Source organism: Callionymus lyra, chromosome 6 (genome assembly GCF_982586985.1).
Source record: "Callionymus lyra chromosome 6, fCalLyr1.hap1.1, whole genome shotgun sequence".
Classification (NCBI taxonomy): Eukaryota; Metazoa; Chordata; class Actinopteri; order Syngnathiformes; family Callionymidae; genus Callionymus; species Callionymus lyra.
Genome location: NC_141823.1, coordinates 15,233,110 through 15,250,060, shown reverse-complemented (window position 1 = coordinate 15,250,060; position 16,951 = coordinate 15,233,110). Strand labels below are relative to the sequence as shown.

At 37.9% G+C, this 16,951-nt stretch overlaps 2 protein-coding genes across 3 annotated transcripts in view; one reads left to right on the top strand and one right to left on the bottom strand.

Annotated features, from left to right (window-relative positions):
* cdkl5 (cyclin dependent kinase like 5) overlaps window positions 1–8,394 on the top strand; it is a 34,663-nt gene extending 26,269 nt beyond the window's left edge. The window contains exons 19-21 of one of the 2 annotated variants that reach the window (XM_087793862.1): window positions 682–804; window positions 3,745–3,981; window positions 5,397–8,394. In XM_087793862.1, the coding sequence (XP_087649988.1) occupies window positions 682–804; window positions 3,745–3,981; window positions 5,397–5,801 (765 nt within the window). In that variant the 3' untranslated portion in view covers window positions 5,802–8,394. Of the gene's footprint in view, window positions 1–681; window positions 844–3,744; window positions 3,982–5,396 lie in introns of both variants that reach the window. The other variant, XM_087793861.1, reaches the window with a different exon arrangement.
* Window positions 8,395–9,591: 1,197 nt separating this feature from the next.
* rs1a (retinoschisin 1a) lies at window positions 9,592–13,381 on the bottom strand. The gene is made up of 6 exons (XM_087793183.1): window positions 13,333–13,381; window positions 13,162–13,187; window positions 12,927–13,059; window positions 10,706–10,847; window positions 9,930–10,125; window positions 9,592–9,748 (listed from the first exon to the last, which is right to left on the bottom strand). The coding sequence occupies exons 1-6, from the start codon at window positions 13,379–13,381 to the stop codon at window positions 9,596–9,598; spliced, it is 699 nt and encodes a 232-aa protein (XP_087649309.1). The 3' UTR covers window positions 9,592–9,595.
* Window positions 13,382–16,951: the final 3,570 nt, after the last annotated feature.

The window sequence follows — 16,951 nt, the reverse complement described above, 5'->3', positions numbered from 1 at the left end:
GCAATACAAGATCAACAATAACAACAAAGATAAAACTGGACACACTGTAGATCGCTGGTCAAACCAAATACATGAAGCTTCTCTGCTTGAGAAGCTCTGGTTGTTGACTCTGAACATCTCTTCACCCCCACGTTCAGCATTCTTGGTGCAATAAATACTAGTTTTCTCCACGGGGAGCTGCAAATTGACTTTTTGCACTTATGAATCATCATCTTGAGTCATCGCAGTCAGACAGACGGTTGCACAACACGTTTAAAAACATTCCATCGCTCTTCTTCTTCTTCTTCTTCTCTTTCAATCTGCATTGTCTCTGTCAGCCTTTTTTCAAACAACTGTAGATAGCTGAAAATAAATCTGGTTTTCCAAATTAAAATTGACCTCCATATTTGACTTTGTCCTCTCTTATTCCTGCTCCTGTCATCACTAACACATGACAGAACGATAGATGGAGGAGTTGAAAGTTAAATAAAATCAGGACATGTATTTTGGGTACAACAGTGGAAAAGAAAAAGAAACATAAATTGGTATTGAAAAGTTGGTTTCCAAGGGAGACTGAAAATTGATTTTAAAATCTCTAGCACGTCTCCTTTTCTTCTTTATAACAGATATAAAACCGTTTTTTAAAGGTTCTTTATTGCTTCACAAAGACTACATGGTGATGTGAGCTCTTTCCCTTCACAGACCGACATGGAGGACGGGAGGAATCCAGGCATCAAGAAAAGCCTCTTCCCGCTCTTCAGCTCAAAAAACAGCTTAAAGCACAACGCGGCGGTCAAAGTCCTTCCCGTGGTGGCCTCGCCCATGGTACAACACCAGCCTCCCGCGCCCTACCCTGCCTCACCAGTAATCTTACCCTCAACTCTGCTGTTGCCTGCCCACCTGCTCGTGAAGTCTTCTCATTGGTTGACGATTTACCAGGAAGTGTTGACCAGTGAAAGGATTTGATTGCAGCAGCGTTGTGTTTGTGTGTTCATGTGTGATGATGTCAATAACACAACACAATGACTCTCATAACTCACCGTTCGACATCAGTGTACTGAGCCTTGATACCAATCCACCATTATTATGACCACTGCCAGATATTTCTTGAATCTAGTGTTGTTTCTGTGGTAACAATGCAAGTTTACTGATGCATGGAGAGAGAACACTTGCCTGAACGGTTGAGCTCGCTGTAGACTTTGTATTTGCTGCACATTCTGAAGTAGCTGTCAAATGTGAACTAGAACGTGTCATTTAGTCTTTCAGTTGAATCAAAGCACCAGGGAGGCCCGGAAATACAAAACAAATCTACAAACTCCGAAAACAAAATAAAGATGTCCTGAAACAATTTTAGTATTTCCTCAAACAAAATATCAATTTCTGGAAACACATTTTTAATCTCTGTACCAATTCCCTGAAACACATTTACAAACTCTGTATCAATTTCCTGAAACACATTTACAAACTCTGTATCAATTCCCTGAAACACATTTACAAACTCTTTATGAATTCCCTGAAACACATTTACAAACTCTGTATCAATTTCCTGAAACACATTTACAAACTCTGTATCAATTCCCTGAAACACATTTACAAACTCTTTATAAATTCCCTGAAACACATTTACAAACTTGGTATAAATTCCCTGAAACACATTTACAAACTCTGTATCAATTTCCTGAAACACATTAACAAACTCTGTATAAATTCCCTGAAACACATTTACAAACTTGGTATCAATTCCCTGAAACACATTAACAAACTTTGTATCAATTCCCTGAAACACATTTACAAACTCGCTATAAATTCCCTGAAACACATTAACAAACTTTGTATCAATTTCCTGAAACACATTAACAAACTCTGTATCAATTCCCTGAAACACATTTACAAACTCGCTATCAATTCCCTGAAACACATTAACAAACTTTGTATCAATTTCCTGAAACACATTTACAAACTCTGTATCAATTCCCTGAAACACATTTACAAACTCGCTATAAATTCCCTGAAACACATTAACAAACTTTGTATCAATTTCCTGAAACACATTTACAAACTGTGTATAAATTCCCTGAAACACATTTACAAACTCGCTATAAATTCCCTGAAACACATTTACAAACTCGCTATAAATTCCCTGAAACACATTAACAAACTTTGTATCAATTCCCTGAAACACATTAACAAACTTTGTATCAATTTCCTGAAACACATTTACAAACTCTGTATCAATTTCCTGAAACACATTTACAAACTCTGTATCAATTCCCTGAAACACATTTACAAACTCTTTATGAATTCCCTGAAACACATTTACAAACTCTGTATCAATTTCCTGAAACACATTTACAAACTCTGTATCAATTCCCTGAAACACATTTACAAACTCTTTATAAATTCCCTGAAACACATTTACAAACTTGGTATAAATTCCCTGAAACACATTTACAAACTCTGTATCAATTTCCTGAAACACATTAACAAACTCTGTATAAATTCCCTGAAACACATTTACAAACTCGCTATAAATTCCCTGAAACACATTAACAAACTTTGTATCAATTTCCTGAAACACATTAACAAACTCTGTATCAATTCCCTGAAACACATTTACAAACTCGCTATCAATTCCCTGAAACACATTAACAAACTTTGTATCAATTTCCTGAAACACATTTACAAACTCTGTATCAATTCCCTGAAACACATTTACAAACTCGCTATAAATTCCCTGAAACACATTAACAAACTTTGTATCAATTTCCTGAAACACATTTACAAACTGTGTATAAATTCCCTGAAACACATTTACAAACTCGCTATAAATTCCCTGAAACACATTTACAAACTCGCTATAAATTCCCTGAAACACATTAACAAACTTTGTATCAATTCCCTGAAACACATTAACAAACTTTGTATCAATTTCCTGAAACACATTTACAAACTCTGTATAAATTCCCTGAAACACATTTACAAACTGTGTATAAATTCCCTGAAACACATTTACAAACTCGCTATAAATTCCCTGAAACACATTAACAAACTTTGTATCAATTCCCTGAAACACATTAACAAACTTTGTATCAATTTCCTGAAACACATTTACAAACTGTGTATAAATTCCCTGAAACACATTTACAAACTCGCTATAAATTCCCTGAAACACATTTACAAACTCGCTATAAATTCCCTGAAACACATTAACAAACTTTGTATCAATTCCCTGAAACACATTAACAAACTTTGTATCAATTTCCTGAAACACATTTACAAACTCTGTATAAATTCCCTGAAACACATTTACAAACTGTGTATAAATTCCCTGAAACACATTTACAAACTCGCTATAAATTCCCTGAAACACATTAACAAACTTTGTATCAATTCCCTGAAACACATTAACAAACTTTGTATCAATTTCCTGAAACACATTTACAAACTCTGTATAAATTGCCTGAAAGACATTTACAAACTCTGTGTCAATTTCCTGACACAAATTTAAAAACTCTGTTTCAATTTCCTGACACAAATTTAAAAACTCTGTTTCAATGTGTGAATAGTAAATTAGTTTTCTTCTGGACCACCGTGGAAAATGCATAAATAGACTTTTAAAGTCATGATTTAGAGTGAAACATTTTCCTCACATGTAACCACCATCTGCATGCGGCACAGTCTGTCCTAGATCTGAAAATAGAAAACCTTTTCTTTTTTAAACACACAACTAAACCAGTGACTTTGTCCCTCTTGTCTTCCCCACAGGTTCCTGGGAACGGCCAGGAACACCTGTCCCTGCAGAGGAGCTCCAAATCCTCGTCTCACCACAGTAGCCGCCGGAAAAACCGAGAGAGATCAAGAGACCGGGAGCGAGAACAGAGTCGGGACCGAGAGAGAGACCGCGAGAGAGAGAGGGAGAGGGAAAGGGAACGAGAACGAGGGAGGGAGCGAGAGAGAGTCAAGGACTGGCCTCCAGAGAAAACATCGGACTCACACTCACAGGTACATGTTTGTTGGTGCACCCTTAGAGGACACCGTTTCGATCGCAGGTGCAACTACAATTCATGATGCAGAAGACTCTTGAGAAGATGGTTCCATGACTTCACTTCTGATTTAGAGAAAGAGTTCACCCATAAATACCAAATGTTTATAGTAGCTTACATTTTTGAAGAGTTGTAAATTACAAAACAAGTAAATGTCAATGTAAATCCAAGTTTATACAATTTTTTATTGTAAAACAAGAATATGGATAATTTCGCAATTTCCAGAAAGTAGCACATATTAAGAATTCTTCATTAATTATCATAATAGTGATTGAAAATCAATTGATACTAAAATAAGTATATATAAGTATAATTTATAACATAAAAAACATGATTTAATAGCAACCAACAGATCGCATAGACATACATATGCCTGTACACATACATGTTTTGGCTATTACAAGGGAAACCACATCACAGACATGTGGATAACATCACTCAAACCCTTGATGGAGCCAAGGTCTCAAGCAAAGATGTTCCACAAACTTGTTTGGTGACATTATTAACCAGTACGAGTCGTAGAGGTACGACTTGGTTCCATTATGGTCATGCTGTACGAGCTACAGTCATTCTGAGGTAAAACTATATTTCTCTGTATATTAAGAATTTTCTGCTGTCCACTTTAATATATAATTATTTTTTTCGACATGTTATGACAGAAAAATGCTGATAACATGTCATGTCCTATAATGCCCCTGAGGAAAAAAACTCTTGAGAATTTAAAAAAGATCTCAAGAAGATGAGGAAAAGTTTATTTTGTTTGTTTTACAAGCGTTTCTTTCGTGACTTTTTCACTTCATGAATTGCTCTTGAGTTCAAGTCGTCCGTAATCATTAAGTCGGATTTTCGTGTGACACTTATGACGGATATTCAAAGTGAAAAGATTTCAAGGAAATAAATTTAAAAATATATATATATCTTATTTTACTTTTCACTACCTTGTTTTCTTCTTCCAAGGCTGCCTTGAGGACAAGCTGTGCAATTACAGTTCCTCAGCCGCCACATTATATACTGAGATTAAGTCACAGTAGTTGCAGTACATAAGAAAACATGTGAATAAAGATAGAAGTTAAAAAAGCTAAAAAAAAAAAAAAGAAACAGTGAGCAAAGCAATATGGGGTTTCTTTGTTGAAATCAATAACAAATCAATATAAAATAAAATATTTAGTTACTGTCAGATGTTTGTCAAGTTAGACAACTATACGTTGACCTCTTTTGCCCAGGTCTTCTTTAGGGTGTTGGTCATGTCTCATTTTATTGAAGTGGTCTTCTGAGGTTTTCTGAGGAGGACTAGTTTGTAGAACTGCTTCCCGCTGTAGTTTACAAAAGGTTTGTTGAGTCATGACTTTCCGTCTGCTCATCTCTTTCTTGTAGAGTCAGCCACTCAAGTCGCTCCGCAGACTTCTCCACCTCTCCCCGTCCTCCTCGAACCAAGGACCTGCTGCTCCTCCTCCTCAAGACATGCGCTTCCAAGCCCCGCTCCCCAACCCACCGCAGCCCTCCTCCAAGGGGAGCTACCCTGAGGTCCGGGGTCACACGGACAGCAGAGGGCACTCGGTGGCCAGCAGCTCCTCGCAGTCCAAGAGCCGTAAGCCCAGCTACCCCCTCCCGGGTCAGATCGAGTCCAGCTGGCACGTGTCGGCACTGCAGCGCGCCGAGGGAGCTCAGTTCACCCCGGAACAGCTGGGTATCAAACCGGGGCAGAATGGACCCACTTTTACCCGTGCCTCCCGCACCAGAATGCCAAACCTCAATGACCTGAAGGAGACCGCGCTGTAAACCCCCTCAGACTCTGGACTGACTCCACGGTCTGCAGAAATGTACAACAATAATGTACTAGGCAGGACCTGTACTTTCACAGTAAGAGTCTATATGAGTCCAGCAGGAAACCACACGTTCGCTCCAGAACTGTTTCAACAGGACAATATCTAATACTCTTAAGAAGACAGTAACAAGGTCGTTGAGCCCAAACATTACGACCTTCAATACAATTCTTCTTTGAAAAAAGAGGGATCACGAAAAGCCTACCCCCACTCCAAGTCAAAGAAATTTAACGTTAAAATCTGGAAGTATATCAGTGCCATCAGAACATTGAATGGTTGAAGACTTAAATTTTTTTGACTGAAATGTTTTTTTTTTAATTTGCAGCCTTCAATATAAAAAGAAAATATAGAATAAAAGTGCCACCAAACAATACTTGATCCCTTTATTCTAATCTATTTTTTTTAAATGTACAAATTATTCAATTAAATTATTCAACCTTTCAATACACTATTAATAAAATTCAATTATTTAGAACAATAATAAATAAATGCTTTCAACATTTCAACCCAAACAAAAAATGTAAAAACTGTGAATGTTCTGAATGTTGAATTCAACCATATCTATAATTTGAATGAATCTGAAATACTTCCATATTAAGAGTTCTATGCAGGTGGTCGTAATGTTTTGGCTCGAACAGTGTCTTGATTCTATTTACAGCTTCACTCCCAATGAAGGACTCTACCGGCCACGTGGCCTCTCTGCTGCCATCTTGTGCTTACATGACTGAACTGACGCCAGACTGCCGCAACAGCAGCCGATAAACTCAGTTTAGTTTTTCTCCTTATTTTTTCAATATGTGTAATTTGATAAGAATTGGGGGGGTTAAATAATATTTATATCGACATTATTTAAGAAATATTTATTTCTTTTAAATTCAAGGATATAAGCTATAAATGACACTGTATGTAGGTTATATGGAAATATTATAAGGTAATATAGAGTCAAATGTGTAACTGCAAGAGCTTTAGAATTCAACACAGAGAAATGAATAGATATTTATGTGTTGATAACAATATGTCACGAGAAGTATTTAACAGTGAATGTCCTCTTTTGGTCACTTTATGAATAGGCGCTGTCACACCTAATTTTATACACACTTTTTTTTCCAAACAATCCTTTCCCATTTGTGTTCTCCATCATAGAAGCTAGAAGGGTGAGACTGTTACTGCCATTTAATAAGAGCATGAATCACTGAAAACAACATGACTTTCACACAAACTACTATCTGCATTTCTCTGGCCCACAGAAAAGCAGCAGGTCCACCCTTAACTAAATTGACTGACAAAGCCAAGAAGAAACTCTATCTCAGTGATTCAAACCTGATGTGAAACATACTGCAAATTAAATCGTGGCTTCACTCCTGTACCACTCTTTTAGGGATCTTCTCGCTCTTTGAAGTCCCCTCCTTTTTTTTCTTCTTTCAACTTTCAACCACATTCATCAACAATGTTCCAGCTCTTTGCTGCCATATTGCTTTTGTCTGCAGCCTTAAAAAGATGTATAGTTCAGGGCGGATGTGAAAAATCACATAAGGTTGTTGTTAAAAAAAAGAAGACATACCTCATCTGTGACCTTAAAGGTCAAGTAATGAATCTGGTGTTGTCGTGTGTTTCCAACGTCGGCATGAGATGAAAACGTTCTTTCATGATTTTTGTTTTACATGTTACCTCCATCTCCAAAACTTTCCCTCCATCTGGCCTCCATAAACTTGTCTCCAACCTTCTCCACCTTCCTTTGTACTTGTTTTGTTGTACTTTTTTATCTACGTATTCAGTTCTTAGAATGCATCATGACTTGCTGCCACTCTTCTGTCTGTCGCCTCCAGCATTTATTCATTATTAGACTAATGATCTCCATCAAATCATCCCGAGGTCGACGTGAAAAACAAAAAAACAAAACCAGATTCATCCGCTCACGTGTTTACATTTGTCCTGGGTACGAGCCGGAACAGGCGGAAACGTTGTCGATGTGTTTTATTAATGTCTCTCTTGAGCATATTCAGGGATGAATTGATTCTCCTCAAGAGCATTTGTCTTCTGTGATCCGGAGAAAAAGACATTTCAACATTCGTATTTCCATCGACACCGAGATGAGAAAATTGTTTTGAGTTTGACGTGGAAATGAAATCAAAGGATCCTTCGACTGGATTGTTCCATTGAGGATAACTAAATACAGAATCATTTAAAGTGCTCAGACATGAATCTCCACCTTGAACATGGAAGTCATTAAGAGAAGGAAGAAATGTGATCGATTATAAACGGCTGATGGGATGGAGTTGTGACAAACCTTGCCTTGCCTGTGACCAGAAGCCTTATACGGTTGTTAGTGACGACGCACTTCACGTGAAAAAAAAAAAAAAAATGAAGGCTTGGACTCCACAAACACACACAACCGTTGTTTTCTGTCATGAACATGAATGTGTTTCCTAAAACATCTGCTCTGTTTATCCCCCCCCACTTCCTACAGAGTGTAAATATAAATAAAAGTGTATCTATCTGCTGACTTTAACATGATAGGGTCTCGTAATAAAAGCCAAGAGCACATTTTACACCGAGTGTTCTTTTACTGAACACAAAAGTCACACATTTATTGATATGAAATGGTGGAATCAACGACACGCACAATGTTTGTAGGAAAACGGACACCAACGTAGAGGATATAATCACAACACTGTGTGAACAGAAGGTCCGGTTAGATCCAGGGTGAGTCCAGTTTTTACTTGAAAAAATATCAACGTGATATTAGCATGTATTAGATCAGAAGCGTCTCAAACTTAATCACACAGTCGACGACATAGTTTAGCAACATAATGTAAATTGTAATTACAAAGTTTATATTTACCTAAAAGGAAGTAGGAGACTGATTTTGATATTTTTTCGTTTCATTCTTTGAGTCACAGTATATCTACGTCATCTCTGTGTTGGTGCTCCTTCATCCTTATTTCAACACCAGTTTTTCTGTCCCTTATCTTATCTTAAATCACTGGCATGTTTATAAGTCTCAATGTCAACATGGACGTTAATGAGCCAGCGGGCCATATCAAATGACTTGTCAGGCCAGATTTGGCCCCCGGGCCACAAGAGCATTTGATGATATCTTTACCAGGAGTTTTGTCTAATAGCAAAGTAACTAAAAAACATATTTTTAATTTAAATTTACCAAATGAATGCCATATTAAACAGAGAGACAATAGAAAAAGGATGTAATAAAAGGGGGTTAAAAAAAAATCTGTCTAAACTGTTTAGGTGGAGGTTTGCGCTCTCTGAGTGCTTTTCTAGTGTTTAGTGCACTTTGAATAAGGCTCAACTTAAGTTTGAGGTTTTCCTTGTTTCCCATTTACATTTAAATTAAATGATGCATTATTATAACAGGTTATTCATATTAAACCTGACACAGTATAATTAAGAAGTATTATAATTACAGCAGCTTAATGCAGCTCATGTTGAAAATAAAAACCTTAAAATATTCTGCTCTAACATCGGGACCTTCCGAAAAAAAAACTCTGTTGACGTCACCTTCTTGAACTTCTCTGCAGACCTGTGGATGCGATCTCCATGGCAACACAGCCTCCAGGACTAATTATTGCTTTGAATTCAAGCCGTTTAGCTGCAAATGAAACAATCTACTGAGAGATCAGCAACCCGCGTGAAAACTGGCTTCTCGTGCACACGGATATCATCATTTAGGAAACATTGAAGTGAAAACCGGACATTAGGTTAAGCTCTCGTGGACGTAGGAAGGGGGGGATGTTAGGAGCATTTGCTCATGCAGAGCAGCAGCTCCAGGCGAAGAGCGATGCGTGTGTGCCATCCCAGCGGCAGAATACGGATGTAACGGGCCACGATAGGGGGTCTCAGGAGGTTCTGAACGGAGGACGAGCGGTCAGAGTTCCCGTAAAACACCTGAGGAGCAACAGAAAATTATCATATTCATTAGTTGTCTAAGAGGGTGAATATTTAACATTTACTGGCAGGTTACTAATACAAATGATCAAAATGCAACAGTCTTGTCTACTAAAAATACATTTATTACAATAATAATAAATTCATGCAGCAAAGAGCGACTGCAAAATGATCAGCTGACCTTGTTGTTTCCAGTCTGGTCCTTGTAGTAGATCCAGTTCAACTTGTCGTCGGTGCGGTACTGGACGCTGTACTTGGTGAGCCACTCGTCGGCATCACAGCGGCCCTGAGTGAGGATCCCAGAGATCACCACGGCTTCCTTCAGGTCCACCTGCAGCCACTGATTGTTGTCCTGGAACTTCGAGAGCCACGCACATCTGCCAAACATGTCGAAGAAACTCATTCAATCGTGGTGTAAATCACGTGTTAAACTCACTAATAGAGGGTCAAATCTCGTCCTCTAAAAGTTCTTGCATTAAAATTAATGTATTTTTAGAATCAACTAATTGAAAGTGCATTGAAATCCATATGATGTTGTGATTAATACGTTTTTGAGTTTATCGATGCTTCTATAAATATGGATAAAGGAAATGTAGCATGCTGGTTAAGCTAAACACCAGTTACAAATACTTAAGTAAGAAAAGATCACAGGCTTGTGTTGAACATCATATCTCAGCTTGTTTTTTGTTTTCTTGTGTCTCCACCTTCGCGCCGTGAGCTACCGTTCTGATCACTAGGGATGCCAGTTGATGGATAGTGTCCTGATTTTCATTTAATGCGCTGATTTCCTCGCAGGAGATCATTAAACAGGGTATAAACAAAATAATCAGATTAAAATGGCGGTTATTTGTTGTGTGACTTTGAGGTCTGAAACCATCTTCAGCGAGGGATTAAAGAAAGATCTGATAAAAACTATAAAGAGGATAATCACATCACGGATGAATCATCAACACATACCCGAAACCCTGACTGTTGAGGCGGGCCTTGCCGGGGAGCCATGAGGAGAACCAGCCGCTGTACTGGTCCTGGTTAGAGCAGGTGACCTGGTCTGGATTTACTGACCCGGCCTCGAAGCCCAGAGGACGGTGGTACGGACACTCTAGAGGAGATAAAACAAGTTAAATCTTTTTTTATTTTTCCAACTGAATTCTCAGTTGACATAACAATGATTTCGTAGGTTAATAGACGAGTGGTTGTGTGTGTCAAGTAGGGTTGTGTACTGGTAAGTATCTGACCATATGATACGTATCACGATAGAGGGGCAACGATCTGATATATTTGTAGTATTGACCGAGTACTTGACTCTGGCATTGCAGAATTCACAAACCACAAGTCGTAACTGCATTAATTCGTTTTGAAACAAAAATATGTCCAAACAATAAGCTTTAAACAGCTGCCGACTCGGCTGTATCCTCTGGTCCTCAGACATCAGTCATTGTCCCTCTAGCTGCTAAGGATGTAACGTTTGCTGCCATCTAGCGGCCGGAGGTTTAATGCAAACACAGAAATGAATAAACACAGTAAATATTTGCAAGTTAATAGTTGTAGTTTGCCCACACACTTTACTGAGATATCAACTGCTAAAGAACTGTTTAATAAAAAATGATTTAAAAGCAAAACAATTAAATAAGAATTACTGTTAAATATCGATACAGTATTGTGAAAAATAAATATCAGGATACATCAGTGTATTGCTATGTTCTCCTAGTCTACAGTATGTGTGGGTGACTCACTACCTGTCCTGGGCGTTACACTGACATACAGGAACGTGTGTCATAATGGAGGAGAGAACGGAGGATGACGAGCGAAGAAAAACAAGCAATTGCTTTCTAGTCTCTCTATTCACACCCCCATCCTCACATCCGCACATCTCCTTAAGCCTGTTCTGTCATCCGCCCTGGGCCCGACCTACATCTGTGTTAAAGCCAGAGATGTTTTTACTCTTAACACCGAGAGATCAGTGATGTCCATTAGGACCGCATGGAAGCAGATGGTCGTGTTCTTCTCTGCAGCTTGTTTTTTGCACTTGATACTCTAGCAAAGAATCATTTGGACTTACATAAACGGTCCATTTCCTATCAGGGATCATTATATGAGATGGACACCGGCTTTAGACACATGGAGAATTATTGTATGACCTCTGGTCCTCTGTTTACTACAGGATTAATCCCATCCGGCACGCAGTCACTTCCAGCCTAATCCCGGAATTACAACCATCCAGCAGGTTTTTGTATAACTGCCAAAAATTGGGTTACTCTCTTCTGCAGTGAAAAATCAAAATGACAGTGATGGAAGTGTTATTGAAATGTAACTGGTGAGTCATTTATGGGTTTATCCATTTTCTTATATGATGATTAATGTCCTGTAAACTCTCTTTTTTTAAAGAATACCATCATGTACTGTCACAACTAAAGTTTAGAACAGTTTGACACAATGTTTATGGAAGTATATCAGTGCCATTGAGTTATTATATGATTGAACATAACATTACAAATTTTAAAACTTTAAAATTTAATTGACAGGTTTAATTTTTTCAAAAAAAAATCGATCATTTTAATTTTAAATAATCGAAAAAAAAATGTAAGAGTTTTTAAATGGTTACTCAGAGTTTAATATATAATATTTCCAATATTTAAAAAAAAAACATTTGATAAATGTAATGTTTTTTAATGCATAGATATTTAATTCAATATATAAATGGTGGCACTATTATACCAACATTTTATATTGAGTTTAAAAGACTGTCAATTAAAAAATTCTTAGAAATTTTATTTTTAAATCACTTGAATTAGAATATCGAACTCAATGTGTAAAAAACATTCGATTTTTTTCATTTACATAAGTCAATAAAAACAAATTCAAATATAAAAATATAGAAATTATTGGATTCAATTATTCGAAAAAATAAAATAAAATGAAAAAGTTTAAACATTTGAAATGTTAAATTTAACCATTGAATATTCTGTTGGCATCGTTATACGTCCATAGCGGTTCCATCTGCTTTCTCAGGACGTTTCAACAGGAGAACCTCCTCTGAAGCTCGTCCACCCTGTGGTGTAAAATCTGGACACTGGTTTCATGACCAAGTACACGCAGACCTTAACTCTATCTTCTCCACTCTTTTTCTCATTCATATCAGTTCTTTCTTTCATTTGAGACGCGTGTTTCTGCTCTCTACCTGGCATGCAGTCCACTCCGCGCACCTTGGGTGAGCGAGAGGGAGCGCCAAGAGTGGTGTAGTCGGTCGGAGTCTCTCCTCCATCACAGTCACATTTGCAGGATCTACTGGTCCAAGCCTCAGACACCGCTGTCTGTTAAAGAACACAAACATAATCATGCACACAAAAAACACAAATTCCAACACAAAAAGACACCAGGAAGTAAGTCAGTGAGAAGAAAGGTCACATTCATACCTCTTGAGCGTGACCTCTGACAGCCACTGGTCAGTAAGAAGGATGAGGAAAGACAGAAAATTAGACTTTATTAAAAATAATTTGAAATGAACAATATTTGAAATAATTCCAAGTCAAATGACTCTAAAAGTGAAATACATTCTTAACACACTAGGAATGCTGGACTCGTACCTTCAACCAGCAGCAGCAGCACCAGCAGGGAGCACCACCTCAGAGTCATGGTCCGAACCGGCTCCAGAAACACAGTGAAATGACTGCAGACTGAGCAGTCCAGCGGGCAGTGGGAGAGAGGCTGGATTACAATAATCCACGGGACACTAATGACCTTACCTAATGCAATGCTCATCTCACAAAGCCCCTCCTGCAGCTGTTAGTCCAGCATCAACACCACCGGTGCCGTCGGACCATCTGCTGAAGTCTGGCTGCACCAAAACAAACATTGCCGGCATCGGGCTACATGCAATACAACTCGTCTTTTCAATGAGGTTATTTTTTTTTACTTTGAGAGTTCAGCAGGATAAACGGTGGGTGCAGGTTCTATTCCATCATGAAGCAAATCAATTTCTCTGTAGAGCGCCCCCTGGTTTTCTTCAACATTCAAAAAACATTGTGAGGTAAAATAATGACACATACTTGTCCATACGTTTGTGTGGATGTTTGTCCATATGAGAGATGTGAAGCGTGTTTTTGTTTTTATACATTAATGAGAAATAATGGTTGATTGTGAGCTAAAGAATGACACAATATATCAAATAAACATAGAATTATTCAAACTACTCAGGAACTTTTACGGACAAAGTTACAACAAATATTTTGAGGGTTTTCCACTTCAGGCTTTCAGTTTACCACATTGACCGGTGAGCATCCAGGGCTCAGACATTGAGCTGGTGGACAGCTTCAAATACCTGGGTGTTTACCTCAACAATAAACTGAACTGGTCCACACACATCAACGCCGTGTATAAGAAGGGCCGAAGTCGCCTCCACCTCCTGGGGAGACTGAGGTCCTTCGGAGTGTGCAGACCACTTTTAAGGACCTTTTATGACTCTGTGGTAGCCTCTGCTATCCACTACGCTGTGGTCTGCTGGGGAGCAGGCAACACGGACCGGGACAGGAAGAGACTGAACAGGCTGGTCACGAGGGCCGGCTCTGTCCTGGGCCGCTCGCTGGACTCGGTGGAGGAGGTGGGAGAGAGGAGGACACTCTCCAGACTATCCTCCATCAGGGACAACGCTCTCCACCCACTGCACCTGACCGTGGAGGAGCTGGCCAGCTCCTTCAGTGGCAGGCTCAGGCACCCCCAGTGTAGGACGGAGCGTTATAGAAGGTCCTTCATCCCAACTGGTGTCAGGATATTTAACTCTCTACTTTAAATATCCTGATGCTAATCCGTAGTGTGTCTTTCCTCTCGTGTGTTTTATTTTATTTTTTACTTTTTTTGTTTTTATTTTTATTTTATTTTATTCTATTGTATTTTGTTAATAGTGTTAAATTTCTAATTTTGTAAATAATTATATATTTTTAAGATCTTTTTTATTTTATTTTTTTCCTTGCACTTTATTTTTTTAAACTGCGCTGTTGTAAAAGTGTGTTTCCCCTCTGGGGATGAATAAAGCTTTTCTATTCTATTCTATTCTATTCTATTCTACAACTGTATTCATTAGGCTTAATACGATTAATAAACACAAGTTTGAGTCTTAAACAGTCATTGCTTTCGTTTTTAATGTAAATTCTTTTTTTTACAGTTTACAGTTAAGATCTGTGCCTTCTTTTTAATGTCTTCTAAAAACACACTTTTACAGACTGGCTTTTGTGTGATGTCGCCTTTTAACCCTCAACAGGATTCATCAATGTGCTTTTACTCTCCTTTATCTTCAGTGTTTTATCATTTTATTTAATAATATTTTCCTTGAATGGAACGTGTGGTGTTTATCTTGTTTTATTACTGTGCTGTTCTAATTTATTGCGGAATTTTAACTGTAGCTGTTTGCTTTTATGTAAAGCACTTTGTAAATATGGTTTAAAAAGTGCTATATAAATCAAATTATTATTATTATTATTATTATTTCTTTACAGTTAGTTTGTTGTACATGTAAAATGCACACCTCTGCCAAAAAGCTCCCTTTCCCTGAAAATAAAATAAAAACAAGTTGAATGATTAAAGAATTTTGCTGACTCACAGAAGCAACAAGGATCCTGACTGGGAATTAAACCTGCAACTCCATAATGAAAGCACCCTTTGTCTTCAAGGAATTCTCAAAGCAAAATCAATAATATCAGGCAATCCCATAATACTATCTGAAACACATGCTGTCATCACATTCACATTAAGAGGTGATTTAATTTACTCATTGTGTTCTCTTTGGTTAAATGTTTTTTTTTTCCAAAACATAGTTAGAAGCCATACAAGTGAATAAACATTCCTTTCAAACGTTTCTAAATACTTCTGAAACTACAAAGGTTTGTTAATCAGTTCCTTGTCAGACACTTTACATTTCCTAAATGTATGATTTAATAAACATGCCGTTTCTTATTTATTTTGCTAAACACAGGCTGATAAATATGCCAATACTAAATGAATCAAACATGAGCAGACAAACAATGGTTATAGCTAATGAATAAGATTGAAAATTATAAACTGAAACTAATGAAATAATAACTAATGAGAACTGGGAAATGAAACCGACGCTTAACTCCACTTTTGATGTTCAGTCCATTTGAGCTAAGAATGACCTGAAGAAGAAACATCAAGAGGTTATTTTTTGACCATATAACAGTACTTATGTGTGGACAGACAGATAGATATATATGAGGATCAGTAAACAACATTCAAGACAAGTGGAACGCACCATTAACCTGAGACGGAGGTTTGGAGAGAAAATTCAAGTCTGGACGGTGATTGAGCTCAATCAGACAAAGCTGTTTCTGATCAGTATAAATGAAAGTCAGTGTCAGACACTCACACACTTCTTTGAGCGCCTGTAACTGTTTGAGTTCCTAGAAGAGCTTTTTTTAATCACATATTTTAACTGATACTCTTGCAAGATGAAAGCTACAGCTCAACCAAGAAGCATCAAGAACAAAAGGAAGAAAGTAGTTAAACCCTCCACTGTGTCCATCTACAGAACCACCAAAGAGGTCAGTGAGCTAAAGTTGGTCGTTTGGTTGTCGACGAGGAGACAACGTTTTCTTTCGCAGGTCAGCCATGGAGACAAGAGGACGTCGGACTTCCTGGGCCGTGGTCATCTCTGTTACCCGACACCGGTGCTTCTCCGGCTGGTCAGCGCCGAGGCCTCGAGACTGTCCAGAACCAACCGACTGAAAGTGATCACGCGGCAGGAGATCGATGAAGCCGTCACTCTTGTGAGGGGGAAGATCAAGTCCACCAGACTTGCTGCGTGAAGTGCTGTGATCTGTGTTTTTACAAGTCTTATTAAAGTTGATAAATATTCAGCTTGTGTCTTATGATGATTTTTACTCTCGTGTCTGTTTTAGAAACCAGATAGAAGAGCTGCTAATAACAATGAAGGAAAACCTTTATGGTTTTAAAGTAAAAAAGGAGGTTGTTTATAAACGGGAGTTGTGCGGCTAATATTTCTAAAGCCTGCTTTTTAAACTTCAATTTTACTTTCATGCTTAAATGTCTTGCAGTTTTATTAACATGGAACTTGGAGGTTTTATATAATTTAACCATATGATAATGATAAAATACATTTATTTGATTTTTTTTCTTTAATCCCTTTTTGCTTGACTGACCCTTGCATAACAGTATATAATGTGGCCCCTGTAA